Raw genomic sequence first — 23,307 nt, forward strand, 5'->3', positions numbered from 1 at the left:
AGGGATTGATAGGTAAAAGTGCATGAACGATAACGAAAACGCGTGTGGGAAATGGGGAGAATAAACTGGCAAGGAATGGATATTTGCGTTGGGCGAAGATGATCGTGTAACGTATGCCGTATTTGGAAGCGTTCATCTTGTGTTGCTTCCTCTAGAGGTTACTGAGGCCGTGATCAAGATTGATAATACGGAAAGACGCTGGCTGGATCGATGACCCCATCTCATATTGCTGGAAGATGAGCAACGATAGACGAAAAGATGTCCCCAAGAAGAGTAACACACATGTAAACAAACAAAAAGAAAAGAAGCCAAGGCATGGTGATTACAGTTGAAAACGAAAAAGTATAGCTTTTTATATGATTGATGACATGACGAGGAGGAAAGAATTTACAGGGATGACTAGGTAGCGTCTTTTTGTATGCTTTTTGAAGGGGCGATGGTAATATGATTAAGCTTATTGGGCACCGAACATCTTCTTCAAGTGGGCGGTGCTGTAGGACTTGGGGCGTTCCAAGGGCATGCCGAGGGCACGGTCGGTGATGAGCTGTGCGGTAACTAGAGAAAGGGAAACAGCGTTCATCATCAGTGTCCATTGACACGTCCCCAGAGCAACTCGTTAAGCAAAACGACAACTTACCACCAATGGCACGGGATACACCAAAGAGAACGGTGTAGTAATCCTGTTCGGTCATGCCGTAGTACTGGAGAAGGACACCCGAGTGGGCGTCGACGTTGGGCCAAGGGTTCTTGGTCTTGCCGTGCTCAGTCAAGACACCAGGCTGGTTGAAAAGAAAAGATAACGTAACGCACGTGAGTTTCAAACCCAGACGGTTTTTTTTGCCACGCACAAACACGACACCCCTGTTGCACACACACGGCAACCCAGAAAAAACAATAGAGATAACTTACGATAATGTGGTACAACTTGGAGACCAAACCGAAGAGAGGGTCATCGGGCAAGTGCTTCAAGGCGAACTCGCGCTGGGCAGTGTAACGGGGATCAGTCTTACGCAAGACAGCGTGACCGTAGCCAGGGACGACCTGGCCACCGTTCAAAGTGTCCCACAAGTACTTTTTGATCTGTTCCTCAGAGGCATCGATGCCGATGGTGTCCTTGAGCTTCAAGGTCCAGCGCAAGACTTCCTGGTTGGCAAGACCATGGAGGGGACCAGCCAAACCGTTCAAGCCAGCGGCAAAGGAGAGGTAGGGATCAGACAAGGCAGAGCCGACCAAGTGGGTGCTGTTATCGTTGTTGTTAATAAGCAAGAACTATACACAATCTCCGAGTAGATCCGCCGTCCACACAAACCCCTCCCCTTCTTCCCAATCACTCTCCTGAAACCCCACCCCCACCCCCCCAACAAATAAACAAAGCGGTTGAGAACACATACGTGTGGGCGGAGACGTTGCCACCTTCGTGGTCAGAGTGGATGGTCAAGTAGAGACGCATCAACTCAACAAAGTCGGCGTTGCCTTCGTAGCCAAGGACCTTGGAGAAGTTGTACGAGTAGTCCTTGTCGGCCTCAAGGGCGGCAACCTTGCCATCCTTGTAGACGTTACGGTAGATGCGGCCAGCAACGTTGGGGAGCTTGGCAATCAGGTTCATGGTGTCCTCGAAGGTGGGGTCCCAGTACTGGGACTTGTGGATGCCTTCAGAGTAGGCCTTGGCGAAGATCGAGTCGTGCTGGAGGGCGTTGACGGCCAACGAGAACTGCGACATGGGGTGGAGGGACTTGGGGCAGCGGTCGATCAGCTCCTCAACGAACTCGGGGAGAGCAGCACGGGCAGCCCATTCAGCGGACAGACCCTTGACCTGTTCGGCAGTGGGGACTTCGCCAGTGACCAACAACCAGAAGAGGGATTCGGGGAGAGGCTCACCACCCTCGACGGCGGCGGGAAGAGCCTTCTGGCACTCGGGGATGGAAAGACCACGGAAACGGATACCTTCCTCGGCATCCAGGACGGAGCCTTCCCAGACAAGGCCCTTGATACCGCGCATACCACCGTAGGCCTGGTCAACGGTGACCTCACCGAGGACCTTGTTGCCGTAGCCCTTGCGGAATTCCTTGACTTCGGCCTGCTTTTCGGGGATGATCTCAGCAAGACGCTCCTTCAAGGTCTGTTGTTCAAAGGCGTGCATGTGCAATTCATACAATAGGGCAATCAATGTATCAGTCATCCTGTCGCTTGCGCTTGCTCTTGCTCTTGCTAGATGTCGTTATCTGTGTACTTACCTTGGTCTGCGAGGCATACGAGCGAGCAGCTTGGAAGCGGAGGGGAGCCGAGCGGGCAGCAGCACCCTGATGACAAAAGAGACAGTGGTATTCAGCATGCGCATCAAGCAACGGTGTGTATTAGGTGACACTACTGCTTAGAGGAGGGTAGAGCAGGGCTTACCTTGAGCGAGGAGAAAGCACGGAGGGCCGACATTGTTAGAATAAAGACAAGTTGGAAAAGAAACGAAAGGGTTGGCGTTCGGGACGCGCTTTATATGTGCCCAAAAAAATTTAGAAAAATGTTGCCGGGGCGGTGGGCGGGTAAAATCCTTCTGTCATTCAAAATCACACTCCGGTCCCAGACAGGCCGTGGATGATGATGATGATGATGATGATGATGATGATGACATCCTGCCTCTCTCTCTCTCCACCCCCCACCAACCACTCCTCCCCACTCCACACCCGTCCCCCACCCCCCACCCCCACCTTCCTTCCTTGCTTCCTTCCTTCGTGTTTTGGGACTCGCCTAATTGCTTTTCCTATCGGCATGGTACCCTGTCCTCTCATTGGCTTCCATTGAGAGCCTCTTTGCTTTTCTGTCTTGTTCTCTCTTTCTTCCTTCTCGCCCGCATCCTCTCTTACCCCACAGTTTTTTTTATTATTTATCCGTTACACTAAAGATCTGCGCGTTCTCTCTTTCTATTGCAGACGTGAGGAGGAGGGTGGGTAGGGGGTAAGACGGAAAACAAAAGGTCACAGGCGGGCGTGGGGTAACAGACGCAACAATTCAGATAAAAAAAGACGGTGTCATAAGAGATAATAAATTTTTGGCATGCGTTGATGAGTTAATCCAGAGGCCGGTGAAACCCAGTGGAGGATACACAAGAACAGCAGCCAAGCAATAACACTCCGTCCTATTTAAGCCCTTTTCGGATAATTCTTCACTGCATCATCATCATCATCCTCCTCCTCGTCGTCGTCGTCGCAAGGGAATCTGTTGGGTGGGCATTTGTGCTGAGCAATCATCCGTATGAAAGCGTAAAAGGACAGTCGTGAAAAAGGCAGTCAGTGCCACGAGTGGATGATCACAAGTAGTACAAGATAACCCTTGAAGCAGGCGCGTTTGATGCTTATTAAGCCCATATGATATCAAAAAGCTGTTGGTGGTCTATGCAGTATGCGCACGAGAACAGTAGCAGCAGCAACAGCAGCAGCAGCAGCATCATCATGATGGTCCTGCAGGCTTTGCGGGCTACGAGGGCCATGGCAAAACAGCAGCCACACCACCCCTTGTCTATATAAGCAACGCTCAAGAAGAGATAACGGTGGAGTTACAAGACTGATCAAGCAGCCCAATAACACTAATTCGAGATAAAGATAAGGACTGGGTTGCTTGTCAAACTGTAAACTGTAAAAAAGAGCAACCTTGTAATACGCTCAAGAACCGAGAATGCCCGACCCAACAGTGGAGGCTGCAATGGGTTGGGTTGGGTTGGTTTAGGTTGGGGGGTGGGGTGCCGTTGTAGGGGAAAAACTGGATCCCGTCGGCGGAGGGACAAGTTTTCACATTATCACTAATCTTATTAGCCAAAGTTCATCCGTTGATTATCCGCAAGCCCATCCCGGCTCACGCTCTCACTCACTTCTCCCCACTATCTCGTACTGATAATTTACCCCACTCCCAAAAAGAACAGTAAGAAGCCATGATCTGATAAACTGCCCTATTCTCCTGCTTCCATCATGTGTACGATACTACTGCTGCACACCATCGGAAATCGGGGATTTGAGACGCAAGAGCTTGTGCAAACCTTACAACATTCATAGTATGTAGTACACCTGCTGTGCTGTTTATCATGTTGCTTGTCTTCATTGTCCTCATGTTGCAGCAGGAGGAGATGATCCCACTATGCAAATGGCCGATTGAACTGCGAGTACTGTATCCAAAAGAGAGAGAGTGTGTGTTTGTATGGATGATGAAAACCATCTTTGACCTATTGTCACTACTCCTTTGCATACACCTCTGTTAAAGACTTTCTGATGTGCTAACTTATTAGGCAGACTACACAATCCTTGTAGCCCGTTCTGTACACGATGAAGCTCCAAGTATGCTTCGTTTGTCTTATGCTCAAAAATGAAATGCATTTGGTATTATCGTTACAAACGAAACTGATGCACCAATGTATCATGTTTTGTTTGCTCTGAGTATCCTTTCCCACAAGAACGCCAAATCTTCTTTTTTTACTCATATCATCTCAAAGCAGGTACGCAAAGATCACCGTCGTGCGGCACGACGCAAGTGGCGCCGTTTCTCTTTGTTCAGGCTTTTAGGGTCGTACTGGCGCGGCGAACCGTCCTCGTCTAGGCCGATAAATTCAGATGTGCTCTGTTTGCCGTCAACGGACTGTAGCGGTTCTCCACCATAGTTCTTTTAACTTCTACGGAGAGCACATGTATGCTTACTTGGCTATTTTGTACCCCAAGTTTACGTTTCCATGTTTCTAACAATGACATTGTGTAGCAACAAGCAAAAGATTCGGCGCATCACTAAAACTGGTAGGAAGACCCTTTGGTGTTGTGATGCTGGAAATAATCCGCTCACACCCAACATCACAAAGTTCTAACAAGATTCCTGCGGGTATGTCTGGCAAACTTGGAATAAGTTATGGCCTTTGATTTCTCCTTGAGTCGAATGAATGTACGGTAAATCTCCTCCTTTCTTGTCACGTATCACACTACCAATTTTAACCGTTTGCTTCCGTACCACTGATACCTACCACCATACAATTGGTTGGCAGCGATTCGTGTATGCTCAGCGATACTGCCAGCGCTGCGAGCGGGAAGTTGATGAGGAGAGGACGGAGAATCCATAGTGGGCTGTGTTATCGATCGTGCTTGATTGTAACGCTGGACCGCATTTTAATGGCGCACGTAAACAGCGGCGGTAACATTTTAACTCAAGACCAGTTGATCTGCGCCGTCCCAACCAGCAAAGACAAAATGTCAACCCGCAAATGCAAGAGCAAAATTCAGATGACCAGGATGAGGTAGGAAGCGAACGAGAAGATGAGGACGGAAGAAGAGGATGAGGATGAGTATTCAGGAGATCAAGAGAATAATAAACACCTTTGAGGTATGGAAGTGAATAGGATCCTGGCATCTTTCTCTTTCTGCGTAGTTGATTGTGTGACATCATTTTTATGATGAATAAAGAACCCCATGTGCAACATTCAAGATAAAAGACCGCACGGACCTGACCGGTTGAACTATTATCGTGGGGTTTTCCGGGTTTAATGTTAATTATGTAGAAAATAAGATCATGCAGATATGTATGCTTTGTGTATGTGTTGTGGTGATAGATATATACACTAATAATGATGGTAATAATAATAATAATAATAATAAGAAGAATGAAGAGTCATAGTGCGACTGAAGAAAGAAGAAGAGGAAGAGGAACTACAGGTAAGGTATAGTACTAATTGATATATAAATATGTATATGGGCTTTGTTTGGGTGGACAGATGTGAAAAGAATCAAGGAAGAAAAACAGATATAGAAGAAGGGGATTATAGATACATTACAGAGTGTTGGTATGGCGAAGAGGAGGTGCCTTGCTTTTGGTGCACAGGAGACGATGAAGGTGGCGGTGTGGGGATGCCGAGTGGATGTTGCTGGTATGCATAGTACGGCCCACCATACCCATTCGCAGCAGCAGCAGCGGCAGCTACGGCGGCGGCCACGGCAGCATCGCCCTGAGGCATGACAAAGCCATCGTTGGGTGCAAACCCAGGCGGAGGCGTAGACTTGCGAAATCCAGCCTGTTGACACAGGTTCACACTCGACCGCGACTGACGGGGCATCCGATGTTGCCATGACGAAGACGACGACGACGGCGATGAGTCACTAGGGCTGCTGCTGAATCCCATACTACCGTGGCGCTGACGAGTATAGTGTTGTTGCGGAGGTGGAGATGAAGAGGAATGACGCCACATGTTGAAACTGCGGCGCTGGTGTCGAGGGGAATAGGAAGCGTGCGCATCGTCGAGATCAATGGGGCTGTGTGAGGAATCTTGATTGGTCATGGGGGCATTAAACACTTGAGGGGAATGGTGCAGGTTACCGTAGCTACCCATACGTCGCACCATATTTAAGCTACCATTCGATGACATTTTGTGCAAATGATGATGCTGATGATGCTGTTGTTGTTGTTGCTTTTGTTGTTGCTGAGGGTATGAGTTGTACACTGCTGCTGCTGCTGCCGCAGCCGCAGCCGCAGCCGCTTGACTGCTACCGCTCGAGATACTGTTATTGCTGGTAGTGCTGGTGCTGTATTGTGGCACGCGTTCATCCAAGGAGACACGCGAGGTCATCTCACACAGCTGATCGACCTGGGTACCAGTAGCAACATTGTTGTTGTTGTTGTTGTTGTTGTTGTTGTTGTTGCTATTGCTTTCGGGGGCAACAGGATGGCGCACAACCATGGCCGATCCTAAAGACGTTGAGCGGCCGTGTCGGATGGGGTTGTAGGTAGGCGTTTCGTACATGATACTCTTCAGGATTTCTTTCTCCATATAGCCCACCTTCAATAGCTGATCTCCGTATCGCTGTAACTCACTAATAGGTACAGATAGGTTGAATCCATTCAGGACGAGAAACTCGAGCTCCAGGCTATTGAGTTCCGCAACGGGCAATCCTCCGACCTAGCAACGGGCGAAAAAGAGACCAATGGCAACAACATAATGAGTTCTCATCTCGTTCGATTTCAAAGTAGCATCTCGTTTTTTGCTTAAAAGCTCATAATTTTTTTAATACATGCCGCATACGTACCTTTGCATATCTCGTGTTGGTATAAAAGACGTCGCTAAAGAATTTGCTGGAAACCATGACGCCGGCAATGATGAGTCGGTGAATGTTGTATGAATCGATAGTGAAAGGTCTCCCGGTCAGAGCAAGTGCACTCTTTGACATGCGGTCAAAGTATACCAATAAACTGAGAAAACATTCGTTGGCACATGGGCAGTACTTGAAGATGCGCGACAAGTATGAAAAAATATCTATCGATGGCAACGATCGACTGCTGAACTTGGTGTAGGTATCAGCAGCAGGCGGTGGCGGCGTAGCAGAAGCGACCAGCCCGCCTTGAACTTGAGATGACCCCAGCAATGAAGCGGACGAGGCGCGACGAACATTATCCTTACGAGCGGTAGAGGCTCTGTTGATCTGGTCGTTGGCTGCTGTCATTCGCTCCAGCAATGATGCTAGGAGCTTAATGGTCTCGACGGTCGGGTATTTAGACAGGTCAAAGGAGGGAGGCTGCATTTTTTTGTGCTCGTTTTTGTGTATATAAGAATGGGTATGGTGTTACTGTTAGTTGTTGTTGCTGTTTTTGTTGTTGGAAGTTGGAAGTTGGTTGGTGTGTTTGCAAGGTCCTCGTTGGGTATTTTTGGCTCTCACTCAAGTGGAGGTCAAAGCCGAACCTGGTGACTGGAAACAGTAGTGAAAACTTTGCTACCGCACGTGACGAATACCATTTTACGCCGCCCTCTCATATCCTTTTGTCAGCCCCCCTCTTTTCCCTGCTACAAAGTGAATCATAAGCTATTAGGCAAGGGGTTAAAATAGAGAGTGAAGCGGGCAATTTCAATTATTTATTTTGTATGACCTCTGAGATATTCTATAAGAGAGCGCGTGGGTCGACCTAGCGTTGTATATGTTTGGTTTTTGTTAGTTTGTGACAACGACCTTTGCTCGTTTGTCCCTGGGGTCAACAACTTTGTTGTTATATCAGTCGAATACGGTCTGGGTATATGCAACTTACCGGTCATGCCTTTGACGTGGTATCCTTCGGTGCTAGAACAATCCATAACTCCCGCAATATCAATATGAGCCCATGGTTGCTCTTTATCCGCCAAAAACTCCTTCAAGAACATTGCTGCTGTGACGGCACCTCCAGAACGCCCGGCCGAATTGACCAAGTCTGCTACCGCAGACTCCTTCATCGCTTTGAGATAGTCATCATGTAAAGGCATGCGCCAAAACGGGTCGGAGGTCATTTGGGCCGCAATATTTAATTGGGTCCATAGCTCATCCGAATTGGTGAACACGCCCGCAAAGACTTGGCCAAGAGCCACATCGCATGCTCCAGTTAATGTGGCCACATCAATGATACTTTTCAATGAATATTTCGAGCTTAGATAGTACAATGCATCCGCCTAGTGAAGCAAACCAAAATCTAGGTTAGGTTGGTTCTTTGAAAGGGGACAGAACGATAGCTTTTGCGGCGATTAATGCCTAATAGGCCGTATACCTACCAGAATAAGTCTGCCCTCCGCGTCGGTATTGATAACTTCAATCGACTTGCCGTTCATTGCCCTAACGACATCGCCTGGCTTGGTCGCTCTACCCGATGGAAGGTTTTCTGCCAAGGGCGTGACAGCCACGACATTGACCGGTAGTTTTAATTTGGAGATACCATACATGGCCGAGCAAACTGTTGCTGCACCGCCCATATCGCCCTTCATTAATGCCATATTTGCTGACGGCTTTAGCGAAATTCCTCCACTACATCAGTCGTTGTAGTAAGCAATTTCATAATCGAGTTAGTTAGAGTTTTTGCACCTTCCATAAAGTTCTTTTAACGTACGAGTCAAATGTAACACCTAGAAATGGTATGATAATAATTAATTTGCTAAATGATTACCCTCTAACCCCACCACTAATTAAATTTCTTTACCTTTTCCAACTAGACCATACACTGGATCCGATTCGCTAGCTCCTTTATAGTGGATTTCCAGGAACCGCAAGGGTTCATCACTAATTACCGTATTTGTTAAAAAGCCAAGCAAACGACTCCAAAGCCAGTGCTCTTTTTTTTACCTTCCCTGAGCAACCGATAGGAATGAATTCATCTTTTGCCTTACTGCCCACTCCTTGTCGTGTACAGCAATATCGATATTCTCTAATCCAGCGAGAAGGTATGCCACTTCTTCGGAAAACGTTTTGGGCGTCATCAAATTGGCCGGGGTTGTCATCAGCATACGTGCAAGGTTTTGCGACACGCCATAAATCTGTCCAGTTTCCCAATTCAGTCCACCGTTGACACTGGCTTCATCCAATCCTCCAAAAGGTCCAACACTTAGAAAAGGTTCTTGATCTTTGCCTTTTTTTAATTTGGAGAATTCAAACTGGGCAAGGACAGCACCTTCAGCAGCACCATGTGCATGAATAGATACGTCTACGCCTACATTTGTTGCTTTTTGCTTCTTTAATGCTTGAACACCCAAACCTGCCTAAATTTTTTCATACAGATTTCACGTTATCAGAGTCATGTCAGCTTTCTTTCTCTCAGCTCTTCAATCCAGAAGCTTCATATATATTTATACAGCAGCAGCGTAGTAGTAGGGAGAGAGGTAGCAATACTTACAGCACGTCGCGCGGTTTCCAAAACAGCAGCTTGATTCTGGTTTGATTTTTTGTCGCCGAGGGATACAACAGCTACCTGGCTGATACCACCAACATTATATAACATGCGTAGATCGTCAGCTTTCGAGAAATTAGATGCAGAGAGTTGTTCGAGAATGGAGTTACGCGTGGACTGTGAGATGTGGTCGCTGGTGTTGGCTAGAGCTAATTCGTCTGTGTAAGCACCAAGAACAATGGCGTCGTAGTTTTGCTGGTTGGTGAAATGGCGCAATCCATTTCTGAATTGCACTTTGTTGTAAGAGGCAACCGATTTTCCGGCTTGAAAGATACGAAACATGGCTCGTGAAGAGAGGAATCAAGTTGAAGCGTGCCACGAGCGACTAGGGCTTTGTAAGTTGATGAACTCAGCTATTCGCCACTGCATCGCTGCATAGGCAAACCCGTAGTTGGAACTGACTACATACATACGCTTATTGCGTTGCAGATATGTCCTTCTCCGTTCTACTAAAGTGCACTATTAAATAAAGTACCGCTCTTATTCATTGATACGGCTTTGTTGCATTTCGCTCACTATGCTCGTAGATAATTATTCTTTTCCATCCTCGTAAATCAATTAATATTAACTGTAACTTTTTTCAAGGGAAAGTATAGTAAGTAGTATGTGATCACCACAAACTATTACTTTGTACGAAACCAAGGAGCTACATTAAACGCGGTGACAAGTGGTCATAACCCAAGTTGCATAGAATTGACAGACACAGTATGGATCTAGCCATTCGACTGGCACTGACAACTTTTACAGATATAGAAATCTTTTCAAGCCCGAAGCATTATTTTCTTCTTCAAACTTTTTCTTTCTTTCTCGCACCTCATGTCCAATAAAGAAAAGCTCGCCAAGCTACTCGAGTGGTTTAATAACAATGAGATCGTCTGGGATAGGGACGCTCTGGAAATCAGAGTAGTTGACAATGGCTTTGGTGTATTTGCTTTGAAGGACATTGCCTGTAGCGAGAAGCCTTGTAAGTGTTTGTGTCATATGTTTTACGGGGAGGAAAAAAGACAAGCTGACCAAAAGTTTCCCTTGATCTCGGATCGATCTCGCGAATTACTCTTTTTTTGTCTCTATAGTGGTTCAAATCCCAAAGTCGACGATTTTGTCGGTCCAGTCAACCAGCATTAACAATATTCTCGAGGACGAAAAGATCGCTGGCAGCTGCTCTTTGGCGGTCGCAATCATGTACGAGTTAGCTCAGGGCACAGAGTCGCCCTGGTACGGCTATCTCCAAGCGTTGCCACTATCCGAGGATCTTCCCGTATTCTGGAAAGATGAAGAAAAATTGTGGTTTAAGGGTACTGAAATGGAAGATGCTGTGCATAACGATTTGGTAAAGTATCTTTGGTGTTGATTTCTATAGTATCAAGTGGTGCGGTTCACGGCAAAATGCTGGTGGCTGATTACCATATTTTCTTTATGCAATTTCTACATAATAGGCAGATCTGGACGACGACTATCAATCGATTGTTGTCCCACTGATCAAGGAATATCCCTATATCTTCAAGGAGGGCAATTTCTCATTTGACCTTTTCTGCCGAATTTCGACTCTGATTTCATCCCGTGCCTTTGAAGTCGACGCATTCCATGAGACAGCCATGGTTCCTTTCGCCGATATTTTTAATCACCGTAGTGGCGACGAGCATGTACACTTTGTCACTGATTTTGATGTCTGCGACCAATGTGGTGCGCTCGATTACTGCGAACACCAGTATCTTGCTTACTTGGAACAAGGTAGCGACGCTGAACTTGAGGATGAGGATGCTTGGAGCGATATGGACGACGAGGATGACGAGAAAATGTCGGCTGCAAGTGGCATCTCTCTCAAGAGCGAAGACGATGACGAGGAAGAAGAAGAAGAAGGACCTTTAGAAGATCTTGAAAAGTTGGAAGAGGACAAGGTGAACTTTTGGAAAGAGGACAAGGACGAAGAAAAAAAGGATACGTGCGACATGATCCTCGAACGTGATGTCAAGGCAGGCGAGGAAATATTTAACACCTACGGTCAACATCCAAACATTGTCCTTTTGAGCAAATACGGATTCTGCCATGACAACAACGAGAACGACTATGTCTCAGTCAGTCAGGACAATTTGTTTGGGGCGTCGGTGGAGCTTATTAAGAATAGCCTGCTTAGCAAAAAGAAGTCAAAGATTGACGAGGAAGCGATAACCGAGGAAGCCATCGAGCATGTGCAAGAACGCTTTGAGTACTTTTTGACGAATGAGGATATCCTTTGTCCAAAGCCAGATGGTGACGAAAACGATGAAGAAGGAGGTTGCTGTGACGATGGTTGCTGTGGTGATGACCACAAACATGGTGACAATGACGACTGTTGTGGCGAAGACCATGAACACGATCACGAACATGCTGAGGAAGGCATGGAAGAAGAAGATGAGGACAACGCCGAAGATGATCATGAAGAAGGCGGCAAGTCGCAACCCTACTTTATTAATGTCGAAGGTCTTTACGAGGATACAGTCATGTGCTTGCTTCACGTCGTCTTTGTCAACGATCGAACGTTTAAAAAGTTCAAGGCGGATGTTGGCGAAGCCTTGATGTACTTTGAGGGTTTGGCAGATCAGAGTCAAAACGGTGACAAAAAGTCGCGCAAGAATACCGAACATCTTGAAACCAAAAAGTTTGTTTATACCGTCTGCAAGCTTCTTGCGGAGCATAGAAGAAAAGATTACTTGGATGATAAGGGCGAATGGACACCGGTCGAAAAGGACATTGAAACAAGAAGCAAGGTGAGTTCTCTTACCTTGAGGATGACTATATGTGATGTTGCCTTATGTTTCTTCTCTAATACGATGTTGTTGTTTTTTAACTAGGTGATTAACAAGCGCCAATACTATGCACTTACTTGTCGAATCAGCGAAAAGAAGATTGTCGAAAAGTCTATTGCCTACTACGACTCACGGATAAAGTCATGCGATACCGAAGCAGAGCCCAAAACACGCAAGAAGCAAAAGAATTAATAGAACGTTATTCAATAAAATGTACATATATAATCTGCAAAAGTAATCCTTCACTTATTTTCCATACATAGAATAAAGTTCGAGTTGTAATTTATTATGGTAGTGATGTCGTAATCCAAGAACATATGTTAAGCAAAAGAAAAAGAAATAGCCTTGCTTTCCATTACAATAAAGGCTCAAGAAGGGCAACAGTTGTAGCCATCTGCTGGCTCAAGTGGATCAAGAAGCGACTCGGTCAATGCCCGCCGAGTAGGGTACGGCGGAAATTGGGAAAGCGCACGTCACCTATAGTGTGCCGCGCGTCCGAGAAGAAGCTGTACCTTTTCTTTCAAGCGCTTCTTCAAACTCGCCAGAGAATTACGCGACATGGTAACTACCAATGTGTAAATGCGAGCATTAAATGCGAGCTATACTAATTATTGAATCTGTACTGCTAGTTCCGAAATCAATATGATAACGATGTTTCAACGTGGTCCCCACAAGGCCGCATCCATCAAGTTGAATACGCTGTTGAAGCCGTCAAGCAAGGTTCGGCAGCGATCGGTCTGAGAAGTAACGAATACGCCGTGTTGCTCGCTCTCAAGGTAAACGAAGAATTCGAGCAAACCTTTTTTCCTCTTTTTTCTCAAGGACACACATGCACACAGAAGCTCACATATACTTAATGACTCGAAATCGTAGCGTTCATCGGGCGAGTTGGCATCATACCAGAAAAAGTTGATCAAGGTTGACGAGCACATGGGCATTGCTATTGCTGGTCTTACCTCAGACGCTCGTGTGCTTAGGTAACGATAGTAAAGGAGAAAACGCCCTACGAAAGTGAAGGGAAGCCACTAGTGGTGATGCATACTGATATAATACATGGTAGCAACTTTATGCGAACTGAAGCTATGCGATCCAAGATGCTGTACGACCGACCCATACCCGTTCAAAGAATCGTCTCGACAATTGCAGACAGTATGTTGTCCATATAAACTTGCTTATTCGAAGGGGTAATGAGTGTATTTACACTATTCATAAATTCTAGAGGCCCAGGTCAACACACAGCAATACGGTCGCCGACCTTATGGTGTCGGCTTGTTGGTGGTCGGATACGATGTAAGTCTTGACCGTACACATTGGCTCATACCGGACCAGTTGGAATTTATAGTGATTCACACTATGGTGTTGTTCGCAGGAAACTGGCCCCCATCTCTATGAATCTTCTCCTTCCGGTACTTGCTTTGAATACTTTGCCATGTCCATTGGCGCGCGATCTCAATCCGCAAAGACCTACTTGGAAAAGAACTATGAGCAATTTGCCAATGGTATGACTCGTATTTGTTTATGCAGTGATGGGTTAAGGAGCTGGACCAACTAGTAAAATGTTTGCTAAATCGTTCGTTTTTCTGCTAGCCTCGCTGGATGATCTTGTTCGACACGGCCTTTTGGCTCTCCGAGACACATTGCAACAAGACAAGGAGCTCAATATTCACAACACTTCAATCGGCATTGTCGGCAGAAACGAGGATTTCCACATTATCGAAGGTGAAGCTTTGCAACAGTACTTGGAGCTTTTAGGCGATGAGACGTCCAGAACTCGACGTGGTGCCGAGGGTCGATCAGCCGCAGATTCAATAGCAGCAGAGAGCTCTCGGGAGGATAGCAACACTCAAGTGGATCAGGGTGGTGTGGCTCCTATGGACACAGATAACTAAGGATACAACAGAATAAAGGATTGACCATCTACCAATAAAACACCACACACAGATCAAACACATTGAAATTATCTTTAACCTCAATGATAAGTCGTACATTGTTCGGAAATAATAAGTCTTATGAAGAGGATCGAAAATTAAGAAATGCTTGCTGTATGTGACAAAAGAGAAGCTGTAACATAAATGCATGCTATGTGTTCAATTGCATGTCTACTTGCAATTGCCAAGCTATGAAGTATTATGCTTAAGGTCTATAATCCTTCAATGTATTAAAATTGGCATTTTACAATAAATCTATCAACTTTTTTTTTCTAGTATTTGCAGTGGCCCACCCAACGAGGCACAGGTACAACCTCTCTAACGTTCTCAAATCCTGTCAACCACAACATAAATCGTTCGAATCCGATTCCATAACCTCCATGCGGTGCACTTCCGTATTTACGAAGTTCCAGATACCATCCGTATTCCTCGGTGTCCATACCAGCAGCTTTCATCTTGCTTTCCAGCACATCTTCTCGATCTTCACGCATGGATCCACCCACGAGCTCGCCAATACCCGGTAATAGCAAGTCGAAGCAGGCGACTGTTGATCCGTGCTCATCGACATAAGTGTTATTCTTCTGTTTTCCGTCATTTTCGAGCATATAGAATGGTTTTTGGTCGCTTGGGTAGTTCTTTACAAACACCGGTCGGTCTTTGCACTCCTCAGATGCCAGATAACGTTCGTGTTCTGATTGCAAGCTGCTTCCCCACGTCGTTGGAAACTCAAACTTCTTGTTGGCTCCTTGTAAGAGTTGAACGGCTTCTTTGTAGTCAATCCTTGCAAAAGGTTTGTCAAGACTGTTGCGAAGCCGCTTGAGCAGGGCGGGTTTTCCTTTCACATCCTTTTTAGCCACCCATTTGTCAAAGAACTCCATCTCTTCGGGGCAGGTGTCGAGGACATGGCGCGTGGCGTGTTTGATGCTGCCTTCTGTGATATCCAGCAGTTGTTCGAGATCGATGAAGGCTACTTCGGCTTCTAACATCCAAAACTCGGCCAAGTGACGCGATGTCAATGATTCCTCGGCACGAAACACTGGGCCAAATGTGTATACTCTGGATAATGCTGAAGCAAACATCTCCGCGTGTAGCTGACCGGACACAGTCAGGAACGCAGGCTTGTTGAAGAATTCCGCGTTACCGGATGCTGCTGATCCGGGCGTCACTTTGAACACTTCGCCACCCCCTTCGCAATCGTGTGATGTCAGGATAGGTGTATCGACTTGGGTGAATTCATGTTTCTATCAAAGAAAAAACATGGCATCAAATAACTATTTAGCGATCGAGAAGAGAAGCACGAGGATAAAAACAACAGTAGCATTGATTTACCGCAAAATAGTCCTGAAGTCCTTGTCGTGCTGCATGGCGAACCCGTAATGATGCACTGCCAGCGTTGCCTCGAGCACGCAGATGGTTTATGGTTCGTAGATATTCGAAAGTATGTCTCTTCTTTTGCATTGGGAACGTCTATATATTGTTGTAATCTCTGGTCAGTCAACGAACCAACTTATCCTTCTATATATTAGATCGTACACTATCACACTCTCCGAGTATATCCATACTGCTGACTTGCAGTTCTTTGCCTTGTTCCTTGCCGGGACTTTTAACCAAAGTACCTTGTAACTCCACACAAGATCCGGTGCTCAACCTATTTCGACAACCCCCATATCAGTTTTCGGTGCAATAAAAAAGACCTTTATGACAGCTTCACTCTTCTTTAGCGTACCCATTACCTTTCAGCTTGTTCTGAGCTCAAGATCGCCTGCAGACCCCTGACACTTGTTCCGTCATTAATGTTGGCGAACGAGATCTGCTTTTGTTTACGAACAGATCGCACCCAGCCTTTAACGGTTACATCGCTTCCTGCTTCGACATTGTTATCTAGTAAGGATCGTACGGTGAGTGGAAAGGTATTGGTTGAATGAGAGCGAGAACAATTTAGAAAGAGCGATCGCCGTGAGAGTTGTAACGATCGTAATGCACTAAATGTCATTTTGCCCTTGTCAGACCTGAGGGTTTCAATTACTCAGAAAGCATTAAGCTTCTTTTTAGGCGTGTGTTATTTTCCAAGTCAGCCATACGCAATTGATTTGTTAACGCTTAGCCTATCTATATCCCATCCTCTTTTAACTCTTCTGTACCTAGAACCACCAGAAGGATGAAGATGCTCTAAGACTCTCAACGCTACAGTGCTACATACTGCACGCACAATAGCGATTAGTTACTATTCGCGATTAATAAATACACAGGGATGCTAGTACATTTATCTCATCAAGTTAAAATAAAATCCTGAGAGACTATTTGATCAAATAAGAATATAGAACCATATACAGGTATTCTATTCTCGGGCCGAGTATGAATGCATCATGAATATATCTATATGAGCAAAATATGCAATTATATGAAAGCACTACTATCGTTTGTTTTATTAACGCATTACGCTCACTCTGATGATAATATCCTACAGCCCTTCTTTAGCTTATAGCCATATGGTAAAGGGTGCATATCTATTCTAATATGCAACCGACAGCTGTTCTGCTGTCACACAAAAGAGGACACTGCACGTCGTGTTGCTGTGTATACTTTATGTTGCAGGTAACGCGCCGATTTGACGTAGCGTCGGATAAGATCAATTGGCGATCTTAACTGCACTATAATATGTTTGTCTATAACCAGGCTTCATCATCCTTCTTATAGAAGGCTATCAACCGCATCAACTAACGCGTTGACTATTCTGTGTATGATTTTAATTTTCAAGTGGCCTTCATGATGTTAACAAATTTGACTCTAGTAACCAAAGGCATTGTAGTTCCTCTGTTCGCTCCTTATCACATTAATAGCACCCCTTCGACGTACGAACTCCGCGGCTGGATGAGATTTTTTGGGGGAAGTGAAAAGCACGACATGCCTTTTTATTCCTTACCACTGTTAAAAGAAAAAGCCAGTGAAAAAATTGTCATGGTTGGGAAAAGTGAGTATCTCGGTATCGGCGAGCCTTTGTCCTTCGCCGGTCCATCGCCAAGGGATGAAAATTTACAAAAAGACCTCGAAGTTGCCCTTCAGAAAAATAACATGTACGAATCTGAAGCCATTTCTTCGTTACGGTAAGACCCTCTTTTATATAACTTGGCTCAGTACACAAATCTATTACAGTATTGAACTTTTTCTGTTTCTCCACGTAGGCAATCGGTAATGAATAAGCTTGAAGAGATTGCAAAACGATTTATATACGAAGCAAGCATTCGGAAAGGGCTCACGCCAGACGATGCAAAAAAAGCTGGAGGCAAGGTCTTGACGTTTGGCAGCTGTCGTCTTGGCGTTCAAGCAGCTAGTAAGCTTACCATTTCTACCAGAATACCCGAGAAGTTGTTTTTTTACGTCAGCTTTTCTCTTGTTATAGATGCGGATATCGATGCAGTATGTGTTTGCCCTCAACATATCACTCGATCCGATTTTTTTGAAGGGGTATACAAGATGCTGGCGCGAAGACCTGAAGTGACACAGTTAACGGTACGTTTTTACTTTTCCTTTATCTTGGACACGTTCACGGAAATCAAAGGAAAACTGTGCAAGGCTGATACATTGATGGATTTTGATCTAGGCGATCCGAGATGCGTTTGTACCCATCATTAAGCTCAAATTTTCTGGGATACCGGTAAGTTAAATATATCTGTGCGCCGACATAATAACAACTCCATTCCCCTGTATAACAGTTCTAACGAATTTAAACAAGGTTGATCTGCTCTGTGCACGATTGAGTCTATCGACCATCCCTGACAATCTTGATATTGATGACACTTCACTGCTGGTGACTCTGGATGAACGATGTATACGGAGCGTTAACGGCACACGTGTGGCGGACGAAATATTAAAGAGTGTACCCGATATACCAACGTTTCGCACGGCTGTTCGATGCATCAAGCTGTGGGCAACAAGACGTGGAATTTATTCAAACGTATTAGGATTTTTGGGCGGCGTAGCATGGGCACTGATGGTGGCAAGAGTGTGCCAACTATATCCGAATGCGTGCGCAAGTACTGTAGCAAGCAAAGTGTTCGGTATAATGGTTAATTGGAACTGGCCTCAACCAGTAGTGTTACGACACTCTCCCGAGGGTCCGCCTTTGCCAAACATCCAATCATGGAATCCAAGAGTAAGTGTGATGTCAGTTGGCAGTTGACGTATTTCTGTCTAGGTTGTATTGTTGCAACAAGTGAGTATTGCTAACAAGAAGTACGTATTTTACTATCACTATTAGCGAAATTTAATCGATAGAACTCACAAGATGCCCATCATTACACCTGCATATCCGACAATGTGTGCAACCCACAATATGACAAACTCGACCTTCCGAATTGTTATCGGAGAATGCAAGCGCGCAGCACAGATAATGGATAAGATTATGGTTGGCAGCTTACGTTGGGATGCGTTATTTGAAGGACATGCTTTTTTTAAGAACTATCGACATTATCTGCAAATTGTCGTCAGTAGCGATGACTCTCTTCGTCAGCTCCAGTGGTAAGAACAAATGACTTAGAGGGATATTCATGTGTGCATGTTTTCTTAAACTTTTAATGTAGGAGTGGACTAGTCGAAGCCCGATTACGAAGGTTGACCACCAAGCTTGAAGCGATCCATGGCCTTGCACTTGTACATCCCTTTGTCGAAGGGTTTGACAATGTGTATTCTTGCACAAGTCAGGAACAGATTGCTGCCGCGGTGAACGGCGTAGGAAACATCTCGAACCAAGATGATGTTGATGGAGTCAAAATTTATACGCGGACGTTCTATATCGGCTTATATTTCAGACTTGGTCCAGGTATTCAAATATCACATACATGCACAGATCCAATTATCTCAATCAGCTGGGTCTTGGAATGATACGTGAAGCCCCCCATCCCCTTCATATTTATGCCTATTGAACAAACAAACAAACAAACATTTATTTTTTTGCATTGTAGTACGAGAACAAGGTCAAATAGATATCAGCCGACCGATCAACGAGTTCAAGCGATATGTACGGAATTGGGAACAGTATGATGAGCAGCACATGGGAATAGTCGTACGATATTTACGAAGGTCAGTCTATCTCTTTTTAGAGATTGAAAAAAGAAAGAATTCGTTGATCATGGGTGATGTTCAAGTAAATTTTTTGTTTTTTCTGTTATTTGTTTTCTCTGTGTGTAGATCGATGCTTCCAGACGAGGTGACACGCACTGCTGTGACCAAACGAACGAACCAGGTTTGTTTTTAACAGTGGAGGTTATATGCGCATTCGTCAGCACCTATTTTCCGGAAACGCAAAGAGATAAATGAGTTCGGGCTGGGAATGAAGTGGGGGATGGTGGGAGGAGCGGTTGGGGAGGGGTGACTCCGTGAGGGATAGATTTTGGTTAACCGTTGGTATCTTGGTAATGTTGATAGACTGCAGAGCTGTCGCCATCCATCAAGAGAGCAAGAACTAAAGGGATTCCAGAGACCGACAATATACCCTCACCGGCCATCAATGCACCACACATGACACTTGTCGAAGAATGCTCTACGACTTTATGAACACGATCACCGTCGACAGCAACAGCATGAAAGCAAGGCATGATACGGCGACGAAGATGAAGCAAAGAGAAAATGAAGCGGGATATGCAGCTGCTAGTAATGGCTGTATGCCATTATATATAAATATAATGACATGCAGATCTATACGGGTAAGGTTGCTTTTGCGCGATTACAAACTTTCGGCAATATATACATTTTACATTCTACATAGCATACACGAATTCATCGGACCAAAAAAACAGATACTTCATAATTCTACTTCTCTGCTTAGCTAGCGGATCCCCCTCCATATTTTGTTGCAATGAAAATAAAAGAAGTAAAAAAGAAGGTTAAATCCAAGCATCTGGACGTTCGTCGTTGTTCCTGATTTTATTTTAGTTTCCAAACTCCTTTCTATTACTCTTCCTTACCAGGTAATAATAATACTGGCCTCTTTTCAATGACAGTTGTCGAGCAACAGCCGCGACCCTTGTTTAATGGTGCTCCAGAACTGCATCTCACAACAGCAACCGAACTTATTCAGTCTCCCAGTGGCAAGAATGATCGTGATGACGTTTTGAAAGCTCTAAACTTCTTGCGGTACGAAGCCATCGCCCATCGCGACATTGAAGCCAAAACAAAACTTTGCACAATCTACTCGGCCAAAGACAGCTTGAATCGACACATACAGGCTGATGAACGAGAAGCCGAAATGTGGTCACGCAGCGTGTTCGACAAACAACTGTCAGACGCACTGTATTCATGCGCCAACTATTTCACAGATCAAACGACACGTACCTCGACGTCGACAATCGATCTTATCCTCGAAGGCGCTAAGCAACTTAGCAGTGGCCATGTCAGCTACCTTGCCGGCCTCTTGTTGACCAAGGCTATCGGCGTCGAACGCGATCTCAATCAAGGTGTAGCGTTATTGCAGCATGCAAGCGAGCAAGGACTCGCTGAAGCATCTTACGAACTCGGTCGAGTCTATGGTGATCGATACAGCTACTCACTTCACGACACTGCCAAATCAATGGAGCTTTACCAGCGAGCTGTCCAGCTAGGCGATGATCGAGCCTATGTCGACTTAGCGTACGCCTACTATGTCGACAGCAACAATCTCGAGAAGGCATTCGAGTACGCCTCGGAAGGCGCCAAATTGACAAACGATCGCTATTGCCAGTATATCCTCGGCCATCTTTACCTCGGCAGAAACCAAGGCAACGAAGCAATTCAATGGCTCGCGGCGTCGGCGCAGCAGGACTTTGCCCTCGCTATTGAAGAATTGGCAGCTGCTTATTTTAAAGGTCAAGCTGGGATCAAAACGAACTACGACGAAGTGCTTCGTTGGTGTACAAAGGGTTCAGATATCCCGTATTGCCAGACTGCACTAGGTGATCTGTTCAGGAACGGCTGGGGCGTGGATCGTGATTATCAGAGAGCGTTCCAATACTATCAGACGGCAGCCAGTCAGCCTGAAGCACCGAATCTATATGCTCAACACATGCTCGGTGAAATGTAAGATGAACTATGCCTATCTTTGTAAGAAGATATCCGTTCTGCTTTTTCTGTAGTAACTGACTCGGTATGTTTAAAAAATCGCTTGTTTTAGGTTTCTGAATGGCGAAGGTATACCCCAAGATACTGCTGTTGCCAAAGAGTACTTTCAGATCGCCGCTTCACAGGGATACGAAGCTTCAAGACAAAAAGTACAAGTACTTGAGTTTGCAGAACAAAAGAAACGATCATCCCAGTCTTCGTATCAGCAGCAGCAGCAGCAGCAAGCAACACAACAGCAGCAGCAGCAGCAGCAACAACCACAACAAAAGAAATCCAATCGTTGGAGCATAAATCTGTTTGGAAAGAACAGAAATAATAATCAATAAAATATTCCCCCTCACCTGCCATAATTTAAAAGAATTTCGTCGCCCTTTTTCTCTGTTTTACGCGTCTTCCATACCTTTCTAAGAATGGCACAAAACCTGACAGAAGATGGCAAGGTTACTAAACGCATCATTAAGGCAGGCGAGGGCCTCCAGCCGAAAAAGAAGAGCGAAGTCAGTGGTAAGCTTCAAAATACATTCCAATTCTTGACAGCTACACGTTGTCCCTGGGAACAAAAAAGAATAATGACAAACGGTACACGCACGGTGATCTCGCATAGTTCACTACGAGGCATTCCTTGTAAAGCAAGACTCAAAATTCGACTCTTCGCGCGATCGCAACGCGCCATTCGCCTTCACATTAAATGGTGGTAATTGCGATTATCCTGTTTCAACTCCTTTTTTTTCTGGCTGCATATATGATGTTCTATTAACTTGGCGTATCACCTTTTGCAGGACAAGTGATTGAAGCATGGGAAATCGCGGTACCCACTATGAAAGTTGGTGAAGTCGCCGAGATCACCTGTTCTTATGAGTATGGTAAGTCTGACATCCTATACTGCATGCGGGTGATATGAAAACGACGTGGTAATTCATTGATTGGGCTATTTTCTCGGTGGAAATCACAATCAGGTTATGGTGAAAAGGGACGTGCTCCTATTGTCCCGAAGAAAGCGTCTCTACGTTTTGTCGTCGAGTTGCTAGGCGCATGGGAGGTAAAGTATCTGGCGCATGAGCTGAATCAAGCACTGAGAAAAGGAATCGTCTAACGAATCATTTAGCCCGCAGGATCTGCGCGACAGCGACTTGAAGCAGCAGCATCGAAGAAAGAAGAAGGCAACGAACTATTTAAGAAAGGTGCTGTTGATAAGGCACTCTTCGCATATCGACGGGTAAAACATCCTATTTCTTCTTGATCTACGCAAGAATCCGAAAGAATATACTCTTAACTCTTATTTTTCTAGGCTCGTGATTATATTATTGATTTGTGGGATTGCGAACCAGAGGAGCAGGTTGAATGTCGTGAACTGGTCATCGCCATTCAATCCAATATTGCCATATGCTACATCAAATTGCGCGAGTGGGATAATGCTCTTGAAGTTTGTAAAAAGGTAAACCCCCTATTCTGGGCAAATTGCATATTACAAAGCGGAAGAGTAGAGGCTAAATATCCGATTATGGAAAATGTCAGGTTCTCGACCGTGATCCGTGTAATGTCAAGGCTTGTTACCGTATAGGTCAAATTTCCACTGAAACGCTTGACTTTGAAGAGGGCATACAATATGTAAAATTAGGCCTGCAGGTAATAATTAACTGAAACAGGATTACTACTGATTGAATCCAGGACAGTAATTTGCTCACCGGATGCTTTATACAAACGCATACTTAGGGCTCACCCGACGATGCCAACCTGAAAAGTATGCTCAACACCATCAAGCGCACACAAAATGATTACAACCAGTCCTCCAAAGTCATGTACAGAAAAAT

The 23,307-nt window shown here is 45.3% G+C and overlaps 10 protein-coding genes across 10 annotated transcripts; 5 read left to right on the top strand and 5 right to left on the bottom strand.

The window, feature by feature from the left end:
• Positions 1–322: 322 nt before the first annotated feature.
• BDB00DRAFT_851828 (citrate synthase) lies at positions 323–2,478 on the bottom strand. Its single transcript, XM_053125538.1, has 6 exons — positions 2,398–2,478; positions 2,235–2,300; positions 1,392–2,119; positions 910–1,240; positions 638–779; positions 323–555 (listed from the first exon to the last, which is right to left on the bottom strand). Exons 1-6 carry the CDS (start codon positions 2,428–2,430, stop codon positions 455–457), a joined length of 1,401 nt encoding a protein of 466 aa, XP_052974026.1. The 5' UTR covers positions 2,431–2,478; the 3' UTR covers positions 323–454.
• Positions 2,479–5,533: 3,055 nt separating this feature from the next.
• Positions 5,534–6,718, bottom strand: BDB00DRAFT_851849 (uncharacterized protein). The gene has a single exon (XM_053125539.1). The coding sequence runs from the start codon at positions 6,692–6,694 to the stop codon at positions 5,780–5,782; it is 915 nt and encodes a 304-aa protein (XP_052974027.1). The 5' UTR covers positions 6,695–6,718; the 3' UTR covers positions 5,534–5,779.
• BDB00DRAFT_851850 (cyclin PHO80-like protein) lies at positions 6,645–7,845 on the bottom strand. The gene has a single exon (XM_053125540.1). It carries the CDS (start codon positions 7,530–7,532, stop codon positions 7,008–7,010), a length of 525 nt encoding a protein of 174 aa, XP_052974028.1. The 5' UTR covers positions 7,533–7,845; the 3' UTR covers positions 6,645–7,007.
• Positions 7,846–7,861: 16 nt separating this feature from the next.
• On the bottom strand, positions 7,862–9,972 carry BDB00DRAFT_878124 (cytosol aminopeptidase family, catalytic domain-containing protein; the record flags this gene model as incomplete). Its single annotated transcript, XM_053127701.1, has 7 exons — positions 7,862–7,911; positions 8,032–8,425; positions 8,525–8,774; positions 8,857–8,872; positions 8,947–9,026; positions 9,090–9,502; positions 9,637–9,972. 7 exons carry the CDS (start codon positions 9,970–9,972, stop codon positions 7,862–7,864), a joined length of 1,539 nt encoding a protein of 512 aa, XP_052974029.1.
• An 898-nt stretch (positions 9,973–10,870) lies between these two features.
• BDB00DRAFT_885089 (uncharacterized protein) lies at positions 10,871–12,668 on the top strand (the record flags this gene model as incomplete). The annotated part of the gene is made up of 3 exons (XM_053128381.1): positions 10,871–11,020; positions 11,127–12,437; positions 12,522–12,668. The coding sequence occupies 3 exons, from the start codon at positions 10,871–10,873 to the stop codon at positions 12,666–12,668; spliced, it is 1,608 nt and encodes a 535-aa protein (XP_052974030.1).
• On the top strand, positions 12,666–14,555 carry BDB00DRAFT_851866 (nucleophile aminohydrolase). The gene is made up of 8 exons (XM_053125541.1): positions 12,666–12,689; positions 12,772–13,037; positions 13,106–13,252; positions 13,350–13,453; positions 13,537–13,625; positions 13,696–13,766; positions 13,846–13,975; positions 14,064–14,555. Exons 2-8 carry the CDS (start codon positions 13,035–13,037, stop codon positions 14,363–14,365), a joined length of 846 nt encoding a protein of 281 aa, XP_052974031.1. The 5' UTR covers positions 12,666–12,689; positions 12,772–13,034; the 3' UTR covers positions 14,366–14,555.
• Positions 14,556–14,587: 32 nt separating this feature from the next.
• BDB00DRAFT_851871 (asparaginyl-tRNA synthetase) lies at positions 14,588–16,518 on the bottom strand. Its single transcript, XM_053125542.1, has 4 exons — positions 16,138–16,518; positions 15,938–16,052; positions 15,734–15,871; positions 14,588–15,645 (listed from the first exon to the last, which is right to left on the bottom strand). The coding sequence occupies exons 1-4, from the start codon at positions 16,395–16,397 to the stop codon at positions 14,677–14,679; spliced, it is 1,482 nt and encodes a 493-aa protein (XP_052974032.1). The 5' UTR covers positions 16,398–16,518; the 3' UTR covers positions 14,588–14,676.
• A 748-nt stretch (positions 16,519–17,266) lies between these two features.
• Positions 17,267–20,297, top strand: BDB00DRAFT_851876 (Poly(A) polymerase central domain-containing protein). The gene is made up of 10 exons (XM_053125543.1): positions 17,267–17,508; positions 17,587–17,735; positions 17,805–17,914; positions 18,006–18,059; positions 18,138–18,557; positions 18,663–18,922; positions 18,985–19,223; positions 19,366–19,483; positions 19,592–19,646; positions 19,829–20,297. Exons 1-10 carry the CDS (start codon positions 17,276–17,278, stop codon positions 19,955–19,957), a joined length of 1,767 nt encoding a protein of 588 aa, XP_052974033.1. The 5' UTR covers positions 17,267–17,275; the 3' UTR covers positions 19,958–20,297.
• Positions 20,298–20,396: 99 nt separating this feature from the next.
• On the top strand, positions 20,397–21,822 carry BDB00DRAFT_878128 (uncharacterized protein; the record flags this gene model as incomplete). Its single annotated transcript, XM_053127702.1, has 2 exons — positions 20,397–21,454; positions 21,549–21,822. 2 exons carry the CDS (start codon positions 20,397–20,399, stop codon positions 21,820–21,822), a joined length of 1,332 nt encoding a protein of 443 aa, XP_052974034.1.
• Positions 21,823–21,906: 84 nt separating this feature from the next.
• BDB00DRAFT_773798 (uncharacterized protein) lies at positions 21,907–23,137 on the top strand (the record flags this gene model as incomplete). The annotated part of the gene is made up of 7 exons (XM_053120121.1): positions 21,907–22,000; positions 22,101–22,190; positions 22,276–22,359; positions 22,453–22,535; positions 22,602–22,712; positions 22,785–22,931; positions 23,012–23,137. The coding sequence occupies 7 exons, from the start codon at positions 21,907–21,909 to the stop codon at positions 23,135–23,137; spliced, it is 735 nt and encodes a 244-aa protein (XP_052974035.1).
• Positions 23,138–23,307: the final 170 nt, after the last annotated feature.

This window comes from Zychaea mexicana (genome assembly GCF_025766255.1).
Source record: "Zychaea mexicana strain RSA 1403 chromosome Unknown BDB00scaffold_126, whole genome shotgun sequence".
Lineage (NCBI taxonomy): Eukaryota > Fungi > Mucoromycota > Mucoromycetes > Mucorales > Lichtheimiaceae > Zychaea > Zychaea mexicana.